The sequence below is a fragment of the Macaca thibetana genome, chromosome 11, assembly GCF_024542745.1.
Source record: "Macaca thibetana thibetana isolate TM-01 chromosome 11, ASM2454274v1, whole genome shotgun sequence".
Lineage (NCBI taxonomy): Eukaryota > Metazoa > Chordata > Mammalia > Primates > Cercopithecidae > Macaca > Macaca thibetana.
In genome coordinates, this window is record NC_065588.1 from 121,822,542 (window position 1) to 121,849,574 (window position 27,033).

Consider the following 27,033-nt stretch of genomic DNA (forward strand, 5'->3'; position numbering starts at 1 on the left):
TCTCTGTATTGCAGCAGGAGTCAATGGCAGAGCCAAGACCTGAACCTGGCAGGCTGGTGTGAACACCGGTGCTGTGCTGGTCAGGTATAGAGGCCAGAAGGGCAGGCTCAGAAATGAGGACCCCTGCACTCCTCCTGCCTCCACAATGACTCACCTTCTGATTTTGTTCCTGTTCCTTAATTGTTTGGTGCCACAGATTTCGCATTTGTAAATCTAGGATAATGAGACCTACTCATAGTGCTGTAAAGAGGATTAAATATGTTGATACAGGTAAAGCACGAGAAAATGTATGCAAAGCCCCTGGGAAAGTGTCTGGCTCAGGGGAGTGGCCTCAGTAAAGCTCAGCTATTATAATCCACAATATTCCTGAGCGGCGCTAGGATGCACATGGCTGCTGGCATCTTGCAGCTGCCAGAGTTTGGACAGGACAGTTTATTATCATCAAGGTGTTTCGTAGTATTGTCATCAGATGGTTGTGAATTCTAATTGTAGCTTTCCTTACTTCTTTTGGAATATTTATTAGTTCAGAGTTCAGTTTCCTGAACTAATAAGGAACTAAGTTCTTCCATTGTGGGCTGTTTGGTTAACTCAAACGTTAGTAGACATGCTTAACTAGATCCTTTTGCTAGTGAATTTCCAGTAGACTGTGAGTACCTTCTACAGTCCAAACAGGAATCTTCTTTATCTCCTCTGGCTAAAGCAGAATGCAAAACTTCCCTCCCCAGGTCGTACCCACACAATTTGCCTGTCTAGTGACGCTCATCAAGTTTCCTCATGTGGAAAATGGAAGCAGAAGCGATACTACCCCCACGGGGTTGCACGAGGTGTCCGTGTATTAGCAGTGCAAGGTGGCGGACCGTGCCTGGCTTCCAGAAGGGGCTCGAGACATTTCAGCATTTGCGAACAAGTTCTTTTTCTACTGTGAAATGGGTACTGGGGGAAGGTGAGCTACAGTCTCAGTCTGTGGCCAAAACCATCTGAGACTCACTGCTCTGAACTGAGCCATGCTCCTTTTTGCATTTCCAAGCGCTTCATGCGTAATACCTGAAAGTCAAGAAATCCTCTTTAAACATTGGAGGACTGGGTGCATGATATGGGGTATAAAAATATTTCACAGCCTTGATGGCATGAGTTCTAATTGCACGCTTCCTTCTCCAGCCCCCGCCCATGGCAGACAGTGAAAGACTTGACCCACCCGCTGAAAAGCTGGGAAGGTCTCAAGACCACGCTCACTTCTGATGTCATCTGCAAGTCTGGAGGGTCCCCAAGACCACCCTCAGGTTCCAGAGAACTCAGAAAAGCTGTTGTACTTATAAATATTGTTTATTCCGGTGAAAGGATGCACACTAAGTTCAGCCAAGGGAAGCAGTGCATAGAGTAGGATCCAGTAGAGGTCCAGGGGCAAGCTCCCAGTTGACCTTTCCCAGTGGAGTCGTGTGGACAGCATTCGCTTCTCCCAGAGCTGATGTTCAACAACAGGCACAGAGTGCTGCCAACCGGGGGAGCTCACCCAAGCTTGGTGTCTAGAGCTTTTTTTTTACCAAGGCCCCAGGTAAACAAAGACATTCTTATCAGGCAACGGTCAGCTTGTCCCAAGTCCTGCCTCCCTGCCTTCCTCGGGTCCCCTGGACCTGTTAAGGACCAGTGAGTACAAATTAATGGCAAGCACTGTGTTTCCTCAGCCCCTGCCAGGGCACCCCCCATGCTAGGAAATGCTCTGTGGAAGACTTGGACTGTCTCCCCGCACTGGACCCTCTGCTTCTCAGACTCTGAGGAAGAGTTGGCCCACTGTGAGAGTCTCTGTCGGGATAAACCAGAGCCAGAAGCCCAGTGGAAGAAGCACTGTGCATGGAATCCCATGAATCAGCTCAGAGCTGATGAGTGAGGAAGCCCCTGAGGACGAGGGGACCTGTGTCTTAGTTCTGGGTCAGAATAAAAGAAGGAACAAAAATCTCACAGAAGATCCTTGAGTGAGTACGTGTTGTATCCCCAAGACTGAAGGGAGAGGGGCCTGCAATGAGGGCTCAATTAAGGAGCTAAAATGTGAGACATTATTGTCTCCAGACTTAACTATTGAGGCATTTGTCAGGCAATAAATGATGCAATGTGGGTCATAAAAGAAATCTTCTGTTAATGGACCAGTGCATGAGAGAAAGGAGTGGGATTTGGAGTGAGGGGATCTGGTTTCGAATCCTGGCTCTGCCAGAACCAGCTGTGTGACCTTCAGCTGGTCATGCGCTGTCAGGTGGGAGGGTCTGATTTGTTCATCTGGGCGTTGAGGACAACGGTGACAGGCCTGGCCGCACGGCTGCTTGGTGAAAGAACTCTGTGGGAGAGTGAGAAAAGCTATTATGGTAGCAAGTACCGATAGGAAGGAGGCGGTGTGTGGACAGCGGAAGGGACTCTTTCTCTAGATACGACTCTGGAACATTCTCTGCAGTTGCCCCTTTGGCAACAAGATGGGATGGTTGGGGGCAGGGACAGAACAGGATGCCTCTATTTGTGGTTTGTATAAATTAATTCCTGGAACATCATGACAGCAAGAAAGAAAGCTTTGTAAGTAGCAGATTTGGACCCCAGAATTCAGCAGAAGAATGATCAAGTCAAGGCAAGGCATGGCATCTGAGTCTCCGGGAATTGCAGGCATTGCAGTGATTTTTTGGCATGTGCAGGAGCAAGCAGAAGGATGTCTTAGAGTCTGTGTAAAGACCTACAGGAAGGGGAGAAAGGGAGGCAGAAACATTCCATTTTCTTCAATGAGATAAGCAGACATTTGAATCCCCTAATTCTACAGCCTCAGGGTTCTTTACGGTGGGGGGTAAAGTTGGGGCTTTCCTCAGGTTTGAGAATCTCTCTCCTGCTTGAATTCTGCCATGAGAGGCCGCCTTCCTTGGGCCTTATAGGTATTTTGATTTGATTTTGATACATTCTATTTTTTTTAAAGTTTCAGTCATTCCTGGGAGGGGTCATTTTTCACCTGTGGTTTTTTCCCCCCCATTTTCTTTTTTGTATTGAGGTAAAATTTACATCACATAAAATTAGCCATTTCACTGACATTTAATACATTCACAGTGCTGTTGGACCACCATCTTTGTTTACTTCCAAAACACTGTCGTCATCCCAGAAGGAAACTGGGTACCCGTTAGCTAGGCAGCTACTCCCCATTTCCCCCGGCCTCACTTTCCCCAGTCCCTGGAAACCACCAGTCTGCTTTCTGTCTATGGATTTACTTTCTGTATGTTTCATCTGAATGCAGTCATTTACTACGTGACCTTTTGTGTCTGGCTTCTTTCACTCAGCATCACGTTATCGAGGTTCATCACATGGCACGTGTCAGAACTTCATCTCTTTTTATGGCTGAATAATATTCCATTGTATGGATAGACCACATTTTATTTATCCATCCATCATAGATGGGCATTGAGTTGTTTCAGCCTTTTAGGTATTGCCCACAGTGCTGCTGTGAACATGAGTCTACAAGTGTTTATTTGAGTGCCTGTTTTCAATTCATTTAGGTATATACCTAGGAGTGGAATTGCTAGGCCGTGTGGTAATTCTATGTTTAACTTTTGGAGAAACTGGAAAACTGTTTTCCACAGTGGTTGTACCATTTTATGTTCCCAAGAGCAGAGAATGAGGGTTCCAATTTCTCTGCATCCTCACCAGCACTTAGTATCTGTCTTTTTTATTGTAGCCATTCCAATGGGTATGAATTGGTATGTCATTGTGGTTTTGATTTGCATTTCCCTGATGACTAATGATGTTGTTGAGGATATTTTCATGTGTTTATTGGCCGATTATATAACTTTGGAGAAATGTCTAGTCAAGACCTTTGCCGAGTTTTTCATTATGTTATTTGCTTTTGTTGTGATTTTGTAGGAGTACTTTATATACGCTGAATGCTAGGCCCTTATCAGATAGACAGTTTGCATATATTTTCTCCCATTCTGTAGGTTGTCTTTTCGCTTTCATTCACTTGTTTTTAAATAGTGTCCTAGACCTGCTGCTATGTGTGGATTTGATTAATTAATCTTGGAGGGAATCTTTGCTTCCCATCAATCATTTCTTGGTGGTGCTGGGATGTCTGGCTTAATGCACCTGTCTTTGCTGACACTCCTCTAACTCCTCCATATAATATTTGGCTGCCTTTGGTATCCCTTTTTTGTTCGTGGGAGAGGGTGCCCAGGGTCTCACTGGGGCCTTTTCTTGTGGGTCCACAGGCTTCTGGGAAGCAGAAGGGAGCTGGTCACCTTCCCAGCCCAGCATGCACTGACCTCTGCAGCATTAGTTCACAGCATTAGTTCACATCCCCAGAAGTCCCAGCAGGCCCTTGTGGTGATACCTGTGTTCAGTGAAGGCATAGTAAGCAGTGGGCACCCCACGGCCTGCCTTCATCCTTGACCCTCCAGATGCATACACAGCATTGGGCCAAGCCCCCAGGTTGCCCTGGGAGAACATGGATGTTGTCCATGGACTCCCTGCTGTTATCGAGGAGATGTTTTCTGGTTAGTAGCTACGTGAGGATCATTTCAGGAGCAGTGTACAAAAAGAAAGAAACCCAGACTGTGAGCTCTCCTTGGCCTTTTCTCAATGGCAACACACTTGGGTCTTTGATTCTTCCTGGTGGAACTGTGTTCTGTGAACATGGTGCCAGGCAGCACCTGGTCCTGTTATCCCGCCTGAATGCCACGTTTGTTCTTCAGACACCTGAGGACTGGGTGCTCCTGTCCATTCCTGCTCCCAGAGTGCCCAGTGCAATGGCCTTCTCTTCCATCCCCTGGGCTGTGCGATCTTCTGGCCTTGTACAGCCCACCCCGCGTCTTAAAGACTCTTCTCCATCTCCAGGTGAAGAACATGCCTTGCAGATCCATCTCTCCTGCCCCGAGGCATCTGTCTCATTTGCATCTTGCTGGGGTCCCTGGAGCAGCAAGTGATCTGGTTCCCAGCACACTGATTAAACAGAAAATTAACGCACATGGCAAAAGCTGGGGCTCCTACTTCCAGGCACTTGTAAAAATTACAAGACACTTCGTTTTTAAAGGAAAGTCACTTGCCACCACCCTTCCCCACATCTCCCAGAGGAAGGGGGCGACGTTACACATACTTTCCCGGTGATCTGCTCTAGTGCCATATTTTATTACCTGTTTCAAACTAAAATGGTTTTATTATATATAGTATCATTGTTTTCCCACCCCACAGAATTAAGGCGGCAGCAGGTGTGAAGATAATGGCAGTGAGAGTCAGCAGTGAGGACCAATGGGCAGTCCAGGAGGAAATTGATAATGGCAGCACTCAGACGTCGGCCACCCTCACCTGCATGGGCCATCGCCCAGACACGCAGAGCAGGTAAGCGTGGAGATCCCCAAAGCACCTCGGCAGCGGGGAGGAGGGGAGTGGCTGCCGGAGCTGAGAGCAAAATAATGCGCGTGTGGATAAAGCGATGCCTCTGCATTTAATGGGCAATGGTTTCCTTTGCGCTCATCAGTGTAGCTCAGCCGTGCCGCTTCTGAATGGCTCCATTACTGAGATATGCCACGGTATCGAGGCTTCTATCCTTGATGCTCTTCACACATAAATGACCTAATTAGGTCGGCAGTCTCAAAAATCACCAGAGTTCACATCTGTCACAGCGTCGAGTTTGGTAACCGCATTTAAAATTTTTATCTTTATTATTACTATTGTTATTGTTTGCAGCGAAGAGTTGAAGAAGGAAATGGGGGAAATAAAAATGATTTAAGAGGCAAGGGGAAAATGTACTTAGTAATGAGTAAACCAAGGGTAGCTTTAGCTATCGGGCATTTGTCCCTTAGTGCTTAAATATAGTCATTTTGCTGATATCACACTTGGGAATTGGCACATGGCCTCAGAATCTTAATTTGAATGAACTTGGCATTGCTGGAAGGCAGCCTGTCTTCTCCCATTCAGACACCAACCTTGGGCTTTACAGGGCTGAACTCACCTGGACCCAGAGAGAGGTGATCACGTGTCACCTCATATCAGGACACCCGGCAGGTAGAAAGAGCTCTCACCTGTGTTGCAACCGCCTTCCCTACACAGTCCCATTGCCTCTATTTTCTTCTTGTTTCATTGAACACCAGTCTTCTATGAGATTGCTTCACTGGGAGGGCTAACAAGTTTTGCTGGACATGTGGCCTCCTGCTTTAAAACCTCTGGCTCCTACTTCTCCTGGGAGGGGGCTCAGACTCCTCAGCTTAGCACATGAGCCCCTTCCGAGTCTGCCGCTTATCACCATATATTGTCACAACCAGTTCTCTTTCTTCCCTAGTCTTTAAACTCTTCAAGGCCTGCAGCGTTAGGAATGGGGGAGGCCTTCCGTGAATGAATGAGGGTCTGGGCAGAGGGGAGCATGAGAAATGGAGGGTCTTTTCCAATGAGTTGCTGGCAAGTGCTGTCTCTTCTTGGGTGACCCCAGCCAACCTCAGCTAGAACTCTCTTCTGTTGGCTTTTGAAGATCTCTTTCAGAGGGAGAGAAGTGACTCAGACGGAGTGGTCCAAAGCCTTCCATTAGGAATCACTGACCAAGTGATCTGGATGCCTCTTACTCTAAACTCTACGTTCCGGTCATCATTCTCTACATTTATCCACAGAGTTTTCAGCCCGCAACCCCGCTTGACCCGTGGTTTCCCTGCAGATTTGTATCTGCCTGCCAGACACTCCTAAATTCCGGGTTGTTAAAGTTTCTAGGGAGCCTAGGATTTTTACATTTGCTTAGGTGCTTTCAGTTGCAAGTCATAGAATATTTACCTAAAAGTGGCTACTGCAGCAGGGTTTTATCATCTCACATAAAAGAAATTGAGAGGTAGATGGTGCCATGGATGGTGAATCCAGTAGCACAACGGTGTCTCCTGGGTGTTTTCTGTCTTCCCACTCCAGTGGACCCAGTGCCCTGACTGTCACTCTCCAGCTTGTGTTCCTCATGGTCACAAGACGGCTGCAGCTGTTCCAGGCATCACAGACTCACCCAGCGATATCTAAAGACTGGAAAGGGGTGGGGAGTGGGTCTCTCTTCATGTGTCCCTTTTTACCAGGGAAGAAAACCTTTCCAACAATATCCATGGAAGTCTTCCCTTTAGATCTTATCAATACGCAGTGGGTTCCACGCTTTTGCCCAAGAGGCAGGGCACCCTTGGAAAATGAGTATCTGGTATTATTTCCAGGCTTTGTAGTGGGAAATGGTCTCTGTTGCCAGGGAATGAGGATGGGAGAATGGGTGCCTGCTGGGTGGTTGGCTCACAGTGTTTGCCACACTCTTTGAAGCTGGCTTCTGTCAAAGGTTGTAGCTTGATTCTTTACTTTGCCTGGGGGCCCTGTGTGTTTGTATTCCCAGTGGCAGACTTCCTCTTGGTTGCTGGGCTTGTCAGGTGGCTTTATGTCCCTGCAGGTGGAGAAGTTCGGGGGTGGCCTGGTACCAGGAATGTAGAGTCAGGTGCTCAAGCAGTATCCTTAGCAACCTGTCTCCCTGGTTTGGCTTTTTCTCAGACAGGCCCTTCCCTCCTGGAGGCAAGATGACTGCCAGCAGCTCCCAGCAAACATCTGCTAACTTGGTCACTTCAGGGAGAAAGCTGCTGTCCCCAGACAGGCCAGGCATAAGTCCCAGTGCTGGTCACCACAGACTCTGTTTGGCATAACTTAGATTGTGCACCCACCCTGAACCAATCACTATAACCAGCCCTGAACCAGGGGTTTTGACCAGCCCTAATGGAAGAGCTTAGGCAGATAATAGGGGAGGGATTGTAGGTGGGCAGCAGATGCTGACGGGGACAGGAGCTGGAGTGGGCGCCACCCCAGTTACCTTAGCCTCATGCCTCCTGCTGTTGTGAGTCCAAATGGGATTTTCTGGCTCCCTGCCCTCAGAAATCACTGTCTGGGTACATAATGGTGATATCCATGGTCTATGCTTAGGACATTAATTTTGTTGATATATTTGACTGACCAAGTGGTAATGTTTTAAATTGAAGAGCAACCTGGGCCATGGTTATCACTTTTTGGTTCTGTGAGAATCAGTTTTGTATTCTCTTTAGAAAAGATAAAAAAAAAAGGTTACAGGGGAAAAAAGTAAAGTAGTTATATAAGCAGAGTTACATAATTATGAGACACTCTCACATCATCTCATAAAGGAGAAAGGGTGTCCTCTTTCTCCTTCTCTTTCTCCACATTTAGTATCTGACCTCCCTTGGATCCTAAGAAGGGCAGGGATTGTCACTTTGGCATGACAATCTATGTTTACCTAATCTCGCAAAACCCATTCCATCATCTAAATAAATAATTGCTTCTTTTTATCCCTTTTTTTGTTGAATTGTAATATCAAATGAGGTGTGAAGTACAGGCTCGTGGACCATGCTTGCCGGCTAACAAAGTGAATATATGAATATATCCTCAACAAAACACCCTGCAGAAAGCTGTAATCTCTGAATTGTGACAACCTTGAGTGGAATAGAGTTTTTGATAGAATATAATGTACAAACTGCCTGAAATTCTGTGATAAGAATTAGAAATGTGTTGTATGGGAAGACCTGATGTGCTCGGTTAGAAAGGCAGTAAAGATCTTAATTTAAAATATTTTAATGAACACTCATTGTGAGGAAATGTGAGTAATAAAGATGAAATCCACAAGATAGAGAGTGGTGTTGCCAAAAGAGGAGAGAGGAGATTAGAAAAAAAAAGCAAATTTGAAAGTGTTCAGAACAGATAACACTGAACCAAGGGAAATGAAAGCTGGATGGTGGACTATTTGCATGGAAGCCACGTGCAGCCAGGTAGGTTGAGATGAGGTTGTTCTTTGAATGATTCTCGTCTGGCTCTTGGGACCCAAACCTCAGAGAAAATAAACTGCAACTTTTTATGTGGTCAGAAACCACAAGACAGAGCCCATTCTTTTCTAAAAACTCGAATAGAGGGAGATAAAAGCTCAGAGGATAGGCAAGCAACAGCCCTAAAATAGATTTCTTCAAAAAAACAGGCGCACCCATTTGCTGTAACCCAACTCAAGGTAAAGTCAAGATCCAATCCAGATGTTCACTGTGAAGGGTACTGTATTAGTCCGTTCTCACACTGCTGATGAAGACATACCCAAGACTGGATAATTTATAAAGGAAAGAGGTTTCATTGACTCACAGTTCCACATGGCTGGGGAGGCCTCACAATCAGGGCTGAAGGCAAATAAGGAGCAAAGTCACATCTTACATGGTGGCAAGTAAGAGAGCTTGTGTCAGGGAACTCCCTTTTATAAAACCGTCAGTTCTCATGAGACTTATTCACTGTCACAAGAATAGCATGGGAAAAACCCACCTCCATGATTCATTTACCTCCCACTGGGTCCCTCCCATGATGTGGAAAATATGGAAGCTACAATTCAAGATGAGATTTGAGTGGGGACACAGCCAAACCATATCATTCCACCCCTGGCCCTCCCCAGATCTCATGTCCTCACATTTCAAAACCAGTCATGCCTCCCCAACAATCTCCCAAAGTCTTAACTCATTTCAGCATCAACTCAGAAGTCCACAGTTCAAAGTCTCATCTGAGACAAGGCAAGTCCCTTCTGCCTGTGAGCCTGTAAAATCAAAAGCAAGTTAGTTACTTCCTAGATACAATGAGGGTACAGGCATGTGGTAAATACAGCTATTCCAAATGGGAGAAATTGGATAAAATGAAGGAACTACAGGCCCCATGGAAGTCTGAAATCCAGTGTGGCAGTCAAAGCTCTAAAATGATCTCCTTTGACTCTGTGTCTCACATCCAGGTCACACTGATGCAAAAGGTAGGTTCCCATGGTCTTGGGCAACTCTGCGTCTGTGGCTTTGCAGCATACAACCCTCTTCCTGGCTGCTTTCATGGGCTGGTGCTGAGCGTCTGCAGCTTTTCCAGGCACACGGTGCAAGCTGTCAGTGGATCTATCATTCTGGGGTCTGATAGACAGTGGCCCTCTTCTCATAGCTTCACTAGGCAGTGCCTCAGTGGGGACTCTGTGTGGGGGTTTCCACCCCACATTTCCGTTCCATACTGCCCTAGCAGAGGTTCTCCATTAGGGCTCTGTCCCGGCAGCACACCTCTGCCTGGACATCCAGGCATTTCCATACATCCTCTGAAATCTAGGCAGAGGGTCTAGATTCTTTTTTTTTTTTTTTGAGGCGGAGTCTCGCTCTGTCGCCCAGGCTGGAGTGCAGTGGCGCGATCTCGGCTCACTGCAAGCTCCGCCTCCTGGGTTCCCGCCATTCTCCTGCCTCAGCCTCCCGAGTAGCTGGGACTACAGCCGCCGCCACCACGCCCGGCTAATTTTTTTGTATTTTTTAGTGGAGACGGGGTTTCATTGTGTTAGCCAGGATGGTCTCGATCTCCTGACCTACGTGATCCGCCCGTCTCGGCCTCCCAAAGTGCTGGGATTACAGGCTTGAGCCACCGCGCCCGGCAGGGTCTAGATTCTTAACATGTGGCCCAACACCACATGTAAGCTGCTAAGGCTTGGGACTGGCACCCTCTGAAGCCATGACCCGACTTTTACGTTGGCCCCTTTTAGTCATGGCTGGAGTGACTGGGACACAGTGCACCAAGTTCCTAGGCCGCACAGAGCAGGGGGGTCCAGGCCAGGCCCACAAAAGAAACAATTTTTTCCTCCGGGCTTCTGGGCCTCTGATGGGAGGGGCTGCCAGGAAGGTCTGTGACATGCCCTGGAGACATTTTCCCCATCGTCTTGGTGATTAACATTTGACTCCTCATTATGTTTGCAAATTTCTGCAGCCAGCTTGATTTTCTCCTCAGAAAAAGGCTTTTTCTTGGATATGGGAGCTATAATTCAATACGAGATTTGAGTGAGGACACAGCCAAACCATGTCAGCTACCATACTGGAAAATCTGGAAAATCCAATCTTTCAGGAGTTTTTCTTTGCCTACCCTAGTCTAGAAAAATATTATAACCATTTAGCAGAGGGAAAGGTCGTCCTTTTAATTAACTGAACTAATTCATTGTTTTTTGTGAAACTTAACATTTGGCCATCAAACAAAAAACCATGTTGACATAAAAAGACAGTTACCCCGGTGTGTGATGTTCCCCTTCCCGAGTCCAAGTGATCTCTATCATGGGGAGGGGGGAGGCGGGAGGGATTGCATTGGGAGTTATACCTGATGTAAATGACGAGTTGATGGGTGCTGACGAGTTGATGGGTGCAGCACAGCAACATGGCACAAGTATACATATGTAACAAACCTGCACGTTATGCACATGTACCCTAGAACTTAAAGTATAATAATAAAAAATAATTAAAAAAAAAAGACAGTTACGTATCAAGTGTCATTGTATGGATTTGTGAAACATGGACCAGCCTGAATCTTTCATTGTGCTGAAGGATTCTTATTCAAGTTTAAGAAAAGAAGAAAGGAGACAGTTGAATGATTATAACAGCTGCCTCTATTTCAACAAAATAAAAGTAGTTCTTCTTACCTGACCCCATTTGTGTTAGTCTCTCTCCTTCTATAAAATACTTTGTTGAAAGGTAAAGGCTAGAACACACAGAACATGTTCATATGTCTTTGAGGACAATTTTGTGTGATTCTGTTTGTCCATTTCTCATTTTATTTAAAAAATCTATTGAAAAACCATATGACTCTTGTTAGGTGCCAGGCACTATGTTATGTCTTTTAGGTGAATACAATTTTAAAAATCAGAACTATTAGAACCCTGCGAAGTGGATATGGGATGTTATTATTATTATTCCCATTTAACAGTTGTGTAAATTGAGACAGTTAAATGATTTCCTGAGGCCTCAGAGCCGGTATGTGGTCAAAGCAGTCCGACTTTAGAGTCCACGCTTAAACCGCCACCTGGGCTCCTCAGAAGGCGTGGCAAGGAGCCTGTGCTGTGAGCTGTGGTCGCATCCTCCTGCTGTTGCCCAAACAGCTTTCAGCTTTCTCGTTCCCACAGGACCGAAAACTCACTAAAAGCAGTGCCCGCAGCACCAGCAGGCCCTCTGGCATGTGGAAATAGGAGAGGTAGGTGGTCAAAGAGTGGCCCCTCAAAAGACATGTCCATGTCCTCATCCCCAGAACTTGTGAATGTGACCTTATTTGGAAAAAGCATCTTTGCAGAGGTCATTAAGTTATAAGGATCTTGAGATGAGATCATCCTGGATTGGCTGAGTGGACCCTAAATCCAATGACTGGTGTCGTTTTAAGAGACACACAGAGGAAACGGCCACGTGGTGACAGAGGCAGGGATGTGAGTGATACAGCCATGGCTGTGGAAACCAAGGAGCGCTTGGAGCCACCAAAAGCTGGGAGGCGAGGCACTGATTGTCCTCTGGAGCCCTTGGCAGGAGCATATTTCTTTTGACATACTGGCTTTGGATCTCCGGCTGCCGGAAGTGTGAAGGAATAAGTCTCTGTTGTTTTAAGCCAACAAGTCTGTGAGGATTTATAACAGCAGCCCCAGGAGACTAGTCCGGGGCGTAAAGAATACCTGTTGAATAAGCAGGTTGAGGCGGCCCAGTCCTGGATGCCCATCAATCACCTGGGAGTCTTTACAAAGTGCAGACAGTCCCGGATGCAGATTCCCCAGCCCTTACCCTGGTAGGCTACAAGCATTGGCCTTTGAAGAAAAGCATCCAGGTGATTTTAATGTGCAGCCCGGGCTGAGAATTCCTGGGAGACATGAATGAATGAAAATTCGTTTAAGCCCCGGGAGAAGATAACAATACTTAAACGATTTTAGGATTTGAAAGCAATGGATTTGAGATACACAGTTCTTAGATTTACAGTCGCATTTGCCACTGGACACTTGGAGACCTCTGAGTACCGGCTACTTCAGGAGTTCAAAGCCAGGATCCCATGCCGATCATATCCCCCATGTAGGGAAATGCATCGTGCACAGGGCACCTGCCTGTAGGGAGAGCCACACTTAACAGAGAGGAGGCAGGTTTGTTTTTGTTTGTTTTTATTCATGCTAGAAAGTGGCAACAGAGTCCTATAAGAAATGGAGGACTCCTCCCTGACCCCTTCAAAAAGCCAAGGACTGCAGAAGAAAAGAAAAAAGAAACATTTAAAAACACTCCGCTTATTTTTTCTAACCAGTGGGAAGCACTTTGAATTTATGCTGCCGGCCAGTTTCATCATAAGTATAACAAAAGGCTTCTTACTTCAAAAGTAATAGATGGTTCAATTGTAGAAAATTTAGAAAATACAATTGGGTAGAATGGAGAGGATAAAAGTAATCTCCAAACCTATGATTGAAAGGGTAATAACTGTTAATATTTTGAGTATATTGGTATTCTATGTGTTCACATCTATATACAGAAATATGTTATTTCTGTGCATATTAGACTTGCTCATTTAGCTTTGAAAGCTGTTGTTTTCTGTAATAATAAAGAATAAATATACAGTAACATCTTTTCATGTCATTGAGTATTTAATTATAATGATGATTATCAAACCCTTTAAAAAAATTGGTCAAAGTGGTTAACCCTTTTCCCAGAAAAATGCAAATACACACACATAAACAGTTTTTCCAACAATTTCAAGATTTGTGGAGCCCTTCAATGAATCTGTAATTTTTAATGTATAATATTCTATTGCTATTATAGCAGCATATTCTATTCATTTCCCATATTTCACTTTTTCCCCCTTTTAAACATTGCTATTGGCCATTTTTATGAGGTTGTATCTTTTTCTTGTTAAACATTCCTTTAAAATATTTTTTCTTTTGAAGCATAAAATGTCTGTCAAATATCTTTGTAGATAAGTCTGTAGGAGGGAAAGCTAGACATGAACTGGTGGGTCAAAATACATGATGCATTTTTAAGTTCTGGATGCTTTGGTGAGCTTGTCCTGCCTGTTTACAGGGCTCTGTGTGTGCCCAGTGCTCGCTTCCTTTGCCAACAGTGGGCATTACCTTAAAAAAATTAATTGGATAGTTGAAATATGGTTATCTTCTTATGGGCATAATTTGCATTGACATAATTTCTGGTTACATTTAGTAACTTTTCCTGTGTGTGTTTGCCAATGTTTTTCCCTACTTGGTTGCCTTAATTTTGCACTGTGTTGTTACTTTAGCAAGATTTTAGGTTTGTGCGTTTTCAAATGTAGTCATTGTTTTCTTTAAGGCAAAGACTCTAATATGGAGGAGGATGGAGCAGGCCTAGCGGAATGCCAGAGAGGCTGTGCCAAAATCCATTCATCAGCCTGAGCCCCTCAGTGGTTTGGGAGAACCAGTGGCTGATGCTAGTTAAAGCAGTAAAGGCAGATTTTATTCAGAGACTCTTCCTCCAACAGTGGAAAAGAGACCTCCGTGTAGAGGGGGACTCAATTGTGAATATAGTGGAGACAACTGGGGATTTATAGCCAAGGAAAGGAGGAGGGGAGGAGGGTGAATGAGGGGTAGGCGGATGACAGATTACTAAGAGGAGACAGCAAGGATAGGGGGATTCTTGCTAAGCCTACTTAGGATTCTTGCTGAAGGCAGCCAGATATCAAGGGTGGGGGATTCTCTCTAAACAGACTTAGCAAATTCTTCCTAAAATTGGGATATGTGAGTCCAGCACGGATGGGGAATGGGGTGGGGTTGAAGGATGGGGAGGAGGTGGTGGAGGATAGGTTTGAGACCAAGTCAGGGCTCAGAGGTGCCTGACTCACTTGGTTAAGGAGAGGGTTGCAGTGCCCCCTGCTGGCCTGTCCAGGGCAGGTAGTGCAAGTGAGAACTAAATCTTGGTTGTTTTAAGCCATTGAAGTTATTTGTTACCACAGCATAACATAATCTATCCTGACTTGTACAAAGAGTTTTCAATTATACATTAAAAAAATGTAATAGACTTCTTTGACGGGAGCAGTTTTAGGTTTATAGAATTGAGTGGAAACAAAATATAGCAAATTGCCACATTACCCTTTACCCCTCCAGTTCCCCTATTATTACCATCTTGCATTAGTGTGGCACATTTGTTACATTTAATTAGTCAATATTGATATATTATTACTTACTAAAGTCCACACTACATATTGGGGTTCACTCCTAGTGTTGTAGGTTTTGCTAATGTATGACATTTATGTACCATTACAGTATCACACAGGATATCTTCACTACCCTAAAACCACCCCCTGTGCTCTACCTATCATCTCCCTCCTTCTCCCCGAACTCCTGGCAACCACTGACCTTTTTACTGTCTCCATAGTTTTGCCTTTTCCAGAATGTTGTATAGTTGTACTCATGCAGTATGTACTCTTTTCAGATTGGCTTCTTTCACTTGGCAATATGCGTTTCAGTTTCCTCGCTGTCTTTTCTTGGCTTGATAGCTCATTTCTGTCTATCGCTGAATGACATTCCATTGCCTGGATGGCCCACAGTTTATCCATTCATCTACTGAGGGACATCTTGCTTGCTTCCAAGTTTCAGCAATTATGATTAATGCTACTATAAGCATTCAGATTCGGGTTTTTCTGTAGATGTACAGTTTCAACTGATTTGGATAAGTGCCAAGGAGCGCAATTGCTGGATCATATAAGAATATGTTTAGTTGTGTAAGAAACTGCTAGACCGTCTTCCAAAGCGGGTGTAGCATTTTTCATTCCAACCAGCAGTGAATGAGACTTCCTGTGTCTTCACATCCTTGCTAACATTTACTGTTATCAGTATTTTGGATTTTAGCCATTCTCATAGTTGTGTGGTGGTATCCTTGTTTTAAAAAATTTGCAGCTGCCCAGTGATACATGATGCTGAGTATCTTTTCATGTGCTTATTGCCATCTATATATCATCTTTGGTCAGGTGTCTGTTCAGGTCTTTTGCTCATTTTTTAAGTTGGGTTGTTCTTTTTTTGTTATATGTTTTGCAACTTTTTTTATTCTGTGACTTGTCTTTTCATTCTCATGATTAAATATACATTTTGAGTAGTGATACCAGTTCCATAATACATTCATAGATTTCAAGTGACTGCCTTTGGATGACTAAAACGTTCTAAAGTTCTAATTCTCAAGATGGCTGATTTAGAGCAGAAAAAAACATACTTGGGTGTTCTGGTGTGGTTGTAAAACAAAAAGAAAAGTCTTAATTTTGGCCCCTGAGTCTTCCTGATGACCAGGAGGTTCTCGCTGGCTGAGGGCTATGTCCCTGGTGACATGCAGGTTCACACAGCTCATTCCTGGAATGTCTGTGTGGCCACCTCAAGGTCTTTCTGACCAGGTCTTTCCCCACTAATCCATCCAGCTGCTAATCTAGTCTTCTTGAAACAGCTTTCATCATGACCTAGTGGTCCTGTTACCTTTCTCAGCAAATCAAAGCAATTGGATGGACTGTTACAGTCGTTTTGAGAATCAGAGCTCGAGATGCTGGAAACCCTAGTCCAAGAGTCAGACGCTGAGACAGTGAACTGAACCGGTAGGCAGCGCTCCCCACAGTCATAGGACAAGAGACCAAGTTTGATGGAACAAAGAGAACACAATGGGTTCTGTATGGAGAGAATCTAAAAAGGCTTCTCAGAGGAGGTAACTTTTAAATTGGTCCCTAAAGCATGAGTAAGAGTTTAAAAGTGTTTAGAAATACACATTTCTGGGAAGATGACCTATTAAACCAATCTGTATGTAATATTAACACTGTATTATATTCATCTTGCAAAATGCTCTTAAATGCAAAAATTTGACGTGGCACAGGTAAGGCTTGATAGTGGGGCTGGACAATCCTAGAGTATGTGAGGGTGCATCTGGTTGGGGGCCTCTTTGAGCAGTCTATGCAAAGGCCAGTGTGGGAGGAGTTTTCAGGATTTATTGGAAGCAGACTTTCCTGATACAATGTTTATTGAGCACTACTGTGTGCTAGGTCCTATACTCTATATTATGCCCTTTAATTATCAAAATAGTCAGTGAAGAAGGTACCGCTCTTAGCAACCTTACAGATGCGGAGACTGAGGGTCAGAGATGTTAAGGGCCCATAGCCACGTAACTAGGACTGGTGGACCTGGGATTTGAACCCATGCTTCAAGACTCCAGAACAGTGCCTGGCAGAGTAGCCTCTCAACAAGTATATGTTGAATGTTTTAAGTCCAACGCTCTTTTCTCAGTATCAGAGTAATCTAAAAACAAGAAGTGGATGGGGCCAAAGAGAAACTTTGCCAAAAGTCAGCACTTTGGTATGATTTTGGTAGCTCCCTCAGATTCCTGATTTCAGCTACATTGCTTGAGATTACGAGAACCTGGGCCTTATTCACCACATTGCCAGGTTCATGCACTGTAGGTCCTTTGTGGAATGGAAATAGAGGATAGAGTTTCTCTTAGAAACTCCAAATGTCATTGAGATTCCAACATGACCTTTGTTACCAAGTGCAGATTTTATTTCTACTGTAGGATTTAACTTTCATAATTTCCTTATACAGGCAAAAATTGAACCAGAGGGAACTGGAGTCTTTCTTTCCGTAGGTCTGCTAGCATGATAATTTAAAACCAGAGCCTTTACATCAGATTTCTGATGGGGTGTTGAAGAAACAAACCAAGGGTACCTAGCCAAGTAGATGCTAATGGAAATTACTTTTTTTCTTAAGAAAGAAGTTCTCTCTCTGTTACCCAGATTGGAGTGCAGTGGCATGGCCATGGCTCACTGAACTTCTATCTTCTGGGCTCAGTGATCCACCTCAGCCTCCCAAGTAGCTGGGACTACAGGCATGTACCATCATACCTGGCAAATTTTTCAATTATTTTTGTGGATACAGGGTCTTGCTATGTTGCCCATGCTGGTCTCAACCTGCTGAGCCCAAGTGATCCTCCTGCCTCAGCCTCCCAAAGTATGAGGATTACGGGTGTAAGCCACTGCACCCAGCTGTAAATGACCCTTTATTTGGCCTTTTATATTGGTATTTTTTAGAAACCTGGGCCTCTCCGTGAAATCGCTTCATTCTTATGCCATTATTTTTTATGCATTTATTTATTTATTCACTCATTTATTATTTTGATGTATTTATTGCCATTATATCACTATTGTTATGACATATCATATTATTATATCATTATTATATATGTTATTATGAAGCCTTCCTGAGATCTGCTGCAAATCTTTTACAAAAGCAATCAAATGAACGTTTGAGTGGTTGCCTCTGCCCCCCACCCTCCCTCTTCCTTTTTCTCCGTTTCCTAGAGGAAATTCTCCATGATTTGAAAGTATTCATTTAACTCAGCCTGCCTCAACCAAGCTCAACTCATACACCATGCCTTTAAATCTAGATAAAAGCTAGTGTGCCCAGTTATTGTTCTCCTTTTGGGTGAGAAGAAACCTTCTGTGTCTTTTGAAATGACATTTTATTTGATATGTGGCCAACATCCTGCGTTGCTTTTCACAGGTACAGGCACATGTGGTCCCATGCTATGTTGACTGTGAGCGGTTTGCAGCCTGTACCTGAGTGTGGCTAGTTAGGCAACCTGCTGGTGTGTGCAGAAGGGGTGTGCAGTCTTCACCCCTGAAGATATTCCTCTGTCTTATCACACGATCCTCCTTTAAAAATAATAGACTTTATTTTTCAGAATGGTTATAGATTTACAGAAAAATTGGGCATATACTACAGGAATTTCTTGTGTAAGCTTCCCTTTCACTCCATACCCAGTTTCCCCTAACATTAGTATGGTATATTTGTTACAATTAATGAACCAATACTGATAATGTTGTCATTAACTGGAGTCCATAGTTTATTCAGATTTCCTTAATTTTTTCCTAATGTCCTCTTTCTTTTTTGTTTTGAAAGGGAGTCTCACTCTGTCTCCCAGGCTGGAACGCAGTGGCACGATCTCAGCTCACTGCAACCTCCGCCTCCTAGGTTCAAGCAATCCTCCTGCCTCAGCCTCCTAAGTCACTGGGACTACAGGCATGCACTACCATGCCTGGATATATATATATATATATATATATAGTATTTTTTGTAGAGATGGGGTTTTACCATGTTGGCCTGGCGTTTTGAAACCTCTGATCTCACGTGATCCACCTGCCTCGGCCTCCCAAAGTGCTGGGATTTCAGTCATCAGCCACCACGTCCAGCCCTAATGTCCTCTTTCTGTTCCAGGATCCCACATGACACTTAGTCATCATGTCTCCTGAGGCTTCTCTTGGCTGTGACAGTTTCTCAGCTTTTCCTTGTTTTAGATGACCTTGACAGATGGTCTTGAGGAACACTGGTCAGGGATTGTATTGAATGCCCCTTTATTGAAACTTGTCCGATTTTTTTCTTAACATAACTAAACTGAGGTTATAGGTTTTTGGGAGGTAGGCCACAGAGGTAACGTGCTGTTTTCATCATATATCAGGCAGGGTACATGCTACCAACATGATTTATGACTGTCGACCTTGGTGGCCTGCCTGATGTTGTGTTGCCAGGTTTCTCCACTGTAAAGTTACTTTTCCCTGCTTCCCCCCTTTCCACACTGTGCTCTTTGCAAGGAGGGCACAGTGCATGCAGCCCACACTGAAGGTTGGGGAGTTATGCTCCCTCCTTAAGGGTGAAGTATCTACAGATATATTTGGAATTCTTCTTGCAGCTCCACTTTAATTTCTGATGTGAATTGCAACGAGTCCTTGAGCTCTGGGAGTTAAGGGACTGTGTTTCCTTCCACAGTGAATCACTGTTACCCAGCACTGTACCGTGCCTGACTGTGCCTCACACATATCCTTCATAAAATATTACTAAATGAATGAATAGTGCAGGATGATTTGTTTAGGCACACCTGCCCTCTTGTAAATTTCCCTTCCACCCCCTAACAGATTGGACCGTACCTATGGGGTTGTCAGGTGAGCGCACTGGCCAGGGCTGTCGGCACACTGGAGAGCTAGATGTCACATCATTGATCAGAGTTTCACGGTAGCTCATGTGGATCATGATGTGAAATCTGCAGGGAGCTAAAACAGGGTCATGTGATAGAGGGGCCTGGGGCTACTGGAGATAGTGTGGGCAGGAATCCCGGTCCAGGGAAATGCTGTTGGCTCTGAGATGGGAGGAATGAGGAGAAGCCAGCCACTCAGTGACCTGGGGAAGGACTTTCTAGGCAGAGGGAAGAGCAGCTGCAAAGGCTCCCAGGGAAGGTGGAGCCAGGTTGGTAGGTTGAAGGCCTGGGCGGCACAGAAATCACAGGATCTAGCTGAGCTTGAGCCAGGTCTCCACGATGGTCATCTCTGCATCTGGCATCCTGTGCTTCAGTTCAGCAGATGTCTATCAAGTGCCATCCACCTTCTGAGTGCTGTTTTGAGTTCTGGAGAATCAGTCGGGAACAAAACCAGTGAGTCGGTCCTGGTTCTCCTGGAACTTACATCTATAGAAAGGAATATGATGTCAGGTGGTGATAAAAGCGAACAAGAAAAATAAGGCAGGTAAATGGACAGAGTGACTGGGAGGTTCTACATCAGATAGGGCAGTCAGGAGGGCCTCTGTGATGAGCAGAACCTTGAAGGGAGTGTGGGGAGGAGACGTGGGAGGAGACTCTCCCCAGAGTCCCTGAGGTGGCCGGCCCCGGTGTGGTTAGGGGTCGAGCTGGCATGGAGTGAGGGAGGGGGCAGCGGGGACCAGGTCAGCAAGGTGCCAAGGGCTGAATTTTATAGGACTTCATAGGCTCTGAAAAGACTTTGGATTTTATTCTGCATAGGATGAGCAGCTACTGCAGGGCTTTGAGGGAAATAATGTGATCTACTTTACATTTTTTGAAAGATCTGCTTGGAGGAGCAAGGGTGGAGCCTGGCAGCCCAGGTGAGGGCTGTTGCCATCATCCAGGAGCTGTAATTGAAATGGAACTTGCCTTTTTGGTTGTTGCCTTGGTAATGGGGAGTCCCCTTCATGTTAATGATGACGTGATGAGAAAAGCTGCATGTAACCGAATGATGGTAAACAGGCAGAGAAGCAAATGGTCTGGTGAACTGTACTTCGGTGGAAAGACAGCAGCCCCCTGGGAAGGATTTATGGAAGGCTTTGAGCATGGGCAGAAGGTGAGAGTGTCAGGAGAATGTCTGGGATAAGGACCGAGACATCGTACTGAGTGACATGCTTAGGACTAGATTGCTTTGTGTGGATGTCCTCAGTATAAATAAACCAGGTCTTCCTGTGGGCCATGGCCGCTTTTCTTCCCCCTGACTCTACTCCTATGGGCAGGAATACCCAGGACTGGGAGGAAGCTGTGCTCGGCCTTCCAGGATTGCGGCTTTGGGGTGGTAGCCATGATGGCAGCCAGCTGGCTTGTCCTTGGTGCTCCGAGGTGTATAGAGGGGATCGCAGTGAGTAGACAGGGAGTCAGTGAACGGTGAAGTGGGACAAGGGGTTGGTTGGCTTGAGATACAATCTGCAATGCAGAAGGCTCGTGGTGGGTGGACAGCAATTGGTCATGGGATTCTTAGGGCTTGCAGTCTGAAGCCTGGGGACTCTGAGACCTGGATTCTGCTCTGGAAACCTCTGGTGACTTTACTGCAGTGTCCACCTCCTTTCTCTGGGTCTTGCTTTTGCCATGTGTGGAACCGGGGGCCGTGTTTTTAAATGCCCTTTTTCCTGTGCTAGGGAGACAGTTCTGATCCTGGGATGTGGATCATGGGTACTCTACTCTCATGCTCCCGGGGTGTTGGTGGGGTGTGACAGGGGCTTGATTTTGTATACGCTGTTTGGGGAATTACTTTTGCGAATCCTGTAAGCAAAAGCAAGGTTGGGCAGACGCCACAGTCAGCCAGGTCTGCATGGTCGGCCAGGCTGGTTACAGCTCTAGCATTCAGTCAGGCACATCTATTATTTTAATTGGAACATAACCACTGTAATCACACAAGCTTGGGAAATTGGAACCTGGAGGAAGCATTCTTTTATTGAAAGACAATAGTGAATGGGCCAAGGAATTCCTTGCAAAAAAAAAAAAAAAAAATATATATATATATATATATGTATATATGGAGAGAGAGAGGGTTAGAATGTGGCCTGTGATGCCCATGGCTTGCTGCCTAGCCAAGGGATGGGGCCTGTTGTTTATGAGCGTTACTTTTGCTGGTTGGGAGCATTTTTAGAATTTCATTTCTGATATATCAACTTGCTTACTTAACAAGCAGTGCATTAAAAAGCATGAAAACTGACAAGTACTGGCTTGTCTGTCCCTTTGATGGGCCGACTGTGGTGGAATCGGCATCTGGTATCTGTTTGTGCGATGCTTGGTGCAGACATGTCGACACTGATTGTACTCAGATTAATCTTCTATGTGAGAATGTTTTCCCTTCCCAGGAGTATTATTCTGAGCTCTGCAGACACACTTCATAGTTTACTCATTTGGTCTATAAGCAGTGGACAAAAGCACTTCAGAGCGAAATGCCAATTTGGCCAAGGAAAGTGGGAACGAGAAGGAGGCCTTTCCTTAAGCACTTGTGTCTTACTTTAAGCTAGTGTTGGAGCAGACACTTTATGTCTTCTAAGAATGCTGAGTGCCCCACACTGTGCATGGTGAGTCCTGCCAGTGACTTCTGAGTCAGCCCCACAGTCAGTGTCCTTTCAGTGTGCTTATTTTTAAATGTTTTTAATAACTGCCGGTTTACGGGATTTAGACCTGGCCACAAAGATCACCACATCCTTCATTAGTTTGCAAGGACTGGAATGAGTGAAGCTTCCCCAGATGCTTGTAAAGGTATTGGCTGTGGAACATCGCGGTCATTGGGGCAATGCTGGAAGCTTTTAGGAAGGAGGTGTCCCCTGACTTGAACTCCAAATGGCTTTATTTCTGGAATGACATTCTGGTCATCCCTCTTTCAAACACTCGCCAGCTCATCTGGGATTTCTGTGCCACAAGTCTCAGCTGACTGCCCTCCCTAGAACGATACCCTGAGGCTAGACAACGATACTTTGCATTTTCTATCCTCTGCTGATGCTGAAGCCTTTTTCTTAAAGTTTGCAACGTAATGCCATGTCATTACTCTTTTCCTTTCTCTTTTGTTTTGCCTTGGCAGGGGGCTCTCCAAATTGAATATTACCTATGAGATCTTTGTGGGTATATTACTTTCCTGTTGCTGACATAACAGATGATCAAAAACTTCGTGGTTTCACAGGACATACATTTATTCTTCCTTAGGTCTGAAAGTCAGAAGTCAAATAAATTTCACTGGGTGTAAGTCAAGGCATTGCAGAGTTGCCTCCCTCCTGACAGCTCTCTGGGAGGGTCTGTTTTTTCACCTTTTCCCGCTTGTAGGGACTGCCCACATTCCTTGGTGGGTGGCCCTGTATCACTCTGACCTCTGCTGCCATGGTCGTGTCTCCTTCCCGGACTCTGACACTCCTGTCCCCCTCTAGTAAGGACCAGTGTGTTCACATCAGGCTTACCTGCTAACCCAGATAATCTCCCCACCCCAGCAGCCTTCATCTAACCACATCTGCAAAGTCCCTTTGACCATGTAGGGCACCGTGTTCACAGGTTCTGAGGATTAGGACGTGGCCGTCTTATGGGGCCACCATTCTGTGTATTCAGAGTCTGTAATGTGGGTGTCCTGGGCCTGTCCGGGGTCAGCTGGCTTCTATCTGGGTTTGGCCCTTGGGAGGCCATGGTGGGAGATTAGAGGGTGGGAGGGTGGGGGAAGACGGGGCATCCTTCCCCATCCCAGCCTCAGTGGCTGCCTTGGCGGTGGCTCCCCACAACCCCTGATTCCAGCCCCTACAGGAGGCTCCGGCTGTGGTCAGGTGTCTGGTTTCATCAAGGGGTCCCCAAGCTCTGGCCACTGCCAGTTCTCCCTTGCCCTTTCAGCCTAGAGGTGGTCGCGACTTCTTGCTGTTCTAATCTCTGTGTTTTTTCACCATCCTGTCTGCCTTCTCAGGTTTTCCTTCGCTTGGGTAACCAATTCCCTGCACCGAATTCCTTTTATTGTAAACTCCTGAAGTGGTGTGTGTTTCTTGCGCACACTGGTCTGATGCAGCGGGATCAGGAGCAAAGAGCTCCTCCTCACGCTGAAACTTCTTTTGCATGTAAAACTCAGAGTGCATGAGGAGAGAAGTCTGGGCCTCCTGAAACAGCCCTGGACTCTTTCTTACTAAGCGTTTGGGGAAACCCTCGGGAAAATCCCCTTGTCGGGGGCTCAGGTGTCCCCTCACCCTCCGCACCTCTGCTCTGTAGAGACTGTCCCTTCTTAAGGGGAGCAGGGAGGAGAAGATTGTGACCACTGTGTCTCGTTCCCTGGTAAGTCTTGCTCAAGGTGTTCCTCCCAAAATGAAACTGAGGGCTGAAATGTGTGGCCGTGAACCCCCCGTCTCACGCCCCTGGCTGGAAAGCCCCAGTTGCTCTTCTGAATTACGTCTGTATGAATAAGCAAGGCAGACCTTTGACCCTTTGATGTCCAGAGAAGGCAGGCGAGAGCCTTGATCAGTTGCCATGAAGGGCCTAGAATTTCTGTCACAGGGACCATTATTAAAGAGAGACTGGGGTGCGGAAGGGGTGGAGCCCTCGGCCCTACCCACCCGGGGCTGGGACGGCCCCCAGGTTTTCTGCAGGGGAGGGTGTTAGACACACCCTCCCTGGTCGCCAAGCAAGGACATACCAGCCCCAGCGTTCAGGACTGCTTAGAAACATTTATTCATTCAGCACATATTACGGAGCCCTCCCAAGAGCCAAGCACTAGTAAAGGTGCTGAATTTACCACACTGAAAAAAATGGCCAATGTCTTTCCTCCGTGAAGTTTATATTCTAGTGGGAGGAAACAGACAATAATAAAGATTTATTAACAGATGGAAGAAAGTCTTAGGGAGAAAAATAAAGCAGGAGATAAGAATGGAGAATGCTGGTGTAGGGAAATCCCTGATTTTGGGGCAGGAAGTCAGGGATGAGCTCACTGTGAAGAGGTGCTGGACTGGAGGTCTGAGAGATGGGAGGGAGGGGACAAGTGGACTCCCCGGGGCAGGAGGAGCTAAATGGAGGGGACCTCTCCTAAACAGGGCAGCAGGGAGGCCTGTGGGGCTAGAGCAGATGGAGCAGAGGTAGAGTCAGAAGGTCTCAGTGCTGATGTCTGCCTCTCCATCTTGCCCCTTGGTGCCCCACAGGGAGGTCCTCTGCTTCCCTAACAACAGTCTCCCATGAGCTTTGAAGACATCCTTTCCTCCCTTCTGTTCCGAGGTAAGGCATCTGGTGGGCATTGTGGTCTTTGCCTCTTTCCATCCTCTCCCTGTGCGTGGTCGTGTTCCAGTGGAAAGCAGAAAGAGTTTGGGCTCTGGAGCCCAACTGCCTGAACTGCATTCTCAGCTGTGCCTCTTACTAACTGTGTGAGCATGAGCACGTTGTATGAAGCTCATTGTCAAAATTAGGATCCTAATGGCTGCACCACAGGTGTCTTGGGATGCCCAAGGGAGTGATGTGGAAGCTACAAGCCCAGCACACCAGATGCTCCGTCCATCCCAGCCTCACCATTTGCCGCGCTCTCTTCCTGTTATGGAATCGTACCTCTTCCGCTGTACCACACACACAGCCTTATTTGGAGATAGGCTCATTGGAGTTGTAATTATTTAAGATGAGGTTACACTGGAGTTGGGTGGGACCTAATCCAAGATGACTAGTGTCTTTTAAAAAGGGGGGAAATTTGGACACAGATATGCACATAGGCAGAACATCGTGTGAAGGCAGAGGGCAGTGGTGCATCTACAAACCAAGGAACATCAAAGATTGCCAGCAACTACCAGAAGCGAAGGGAGAGGCACTGGACAGGTTCTTCCTCACAGCTCTCAGAATGGGGAGACCTTGCCACACCTTCATCTTGGACTTCCAGGCTCCAGAACTTCAAGGGAATAAATGTCTGTGGTTTAAGCCACTCAATTGGTGGTACTTTGTTATGGCAGCCCCAGGAGGCTAATCCACTTGCCTTCATCTTTTTTTGGTCCACCTCTTTGGAACATAGACCTATGGCTGAACTATTTATAGTCAGGTGGCTGGTGTGGTTCCAGCCCATCTTCTCCAGGTCTCAGAAGCATCTCCCCAGAATATGCAAGTCCCTTCTGCCACCCGCAAGTGTCCTCTTTGGATGCCACGTGGCTTTTGACCCTCAAGCCAGGGTCATCTCTGGAGCACAGGTGTGTTCAGGTCTCTAATTCTGGTGGGTGCAGTTTTCAAGGGCCAGACCACACCCTTGTTTAGCTGATAGGATTTGGCTATGAGCTTCTACAAAAGAGAGAGACTCACATAACATCTAAACCTCAATACAGATGTCTTTGCACCCACTATCCACTCAGGAGGGGCTGTCTGGGAGGGAGCATGGGATTGAGGCAGAGTGACCCGCTCCTCCCAAGTTTGGATCTGCTTTCTCTGACCTGCTCATGGTGTGAACATTCCCTTGGGCTGACTATGATTCTGATGCTGGCAGATCTGAAATCTTAATGTAACATGACTTTAACACAAGGCAGCTACTTTAAACAAAAGGGATGGACATTTGGGTTGTTTTCACTTTGTGGTTATTGTGCATAGTGCTGCTATAAACAATCCTGTATAAGTTTTTGTTTGAACACCTGTTTTCAGTTCTTTTGGGTAGGTGCCTAGGAGTGGAATTGCTGGTTCATATGGTAATTCTATGTTTAATTTATGGAGGAACTGCCAAACTGTTTTTCACAGTGGCTGTACCATTTTACATTCCTACCAGCGATGTAAGAGGGTTTCCATTTCTCCACATGCTTGTATGGATAAAGAAAAATGTAGTGTCTCCATATACTGGGATGTTATTCAGCCACGAAAAGGAATGAAGCAGAAACACATACTACAACACAGAAGTACCTTGAAAACATGACGCTGAGGGAAAGAAGCCAGACGTAAAGGGCCATACGGTGTGTGATTCCGTCTATACGAAATGTCCAGAATAAGCAAATCTATAGAGACAGACAGCAGAGCAGGGTTGCCGGGGTGCTGGGAGCAGGGCTAACGGGGAGTGGCTGCTGAATGAACATGGGTTTCCCTCTTGGGGTGACAAAAACATTCTGGAGTTGGATGGTGATGACTGCACAGCATTGTGAATGCACTTAATGCCATTGACTTGCTTGCTTTACAATGGTAAATTTTGTGTTCCATTTATTTTACCACAATAAAAGTAAAGCAACAA

At 45.8% G+C, this 27,033-nt stretch overlaps 1 protein-coding gene across 4 annotated transcripts in view; it reads left to right on the plus strand.

Moving 5' to 3' along the window:
- Positions 1-27,033, plus strand: part of TMEM132B (transmembrane protein 132B) — a 1,306,862-nt gene that overhangs the window by 1,054,273 nt on the left and 225,556 nt on the right. For 3 of the 4 annotated variants that reach the window (XM_050747883.1, XM_050747885.1, XM_050747886.1), the window contains one exon: positions 5,200-5,346. In XM_050747883.1, coding sequence (XP_050603840.1) covers positions 5,200-5,346 — 147 coding nt within the window. Of the gene's footprint in view, positions 1-12; positions 271-5,199; positions 5,347-27,033 lie in introns of those variants that run through there. The other variant, XM_050747887.1, reaches the window with a different exon arrangement.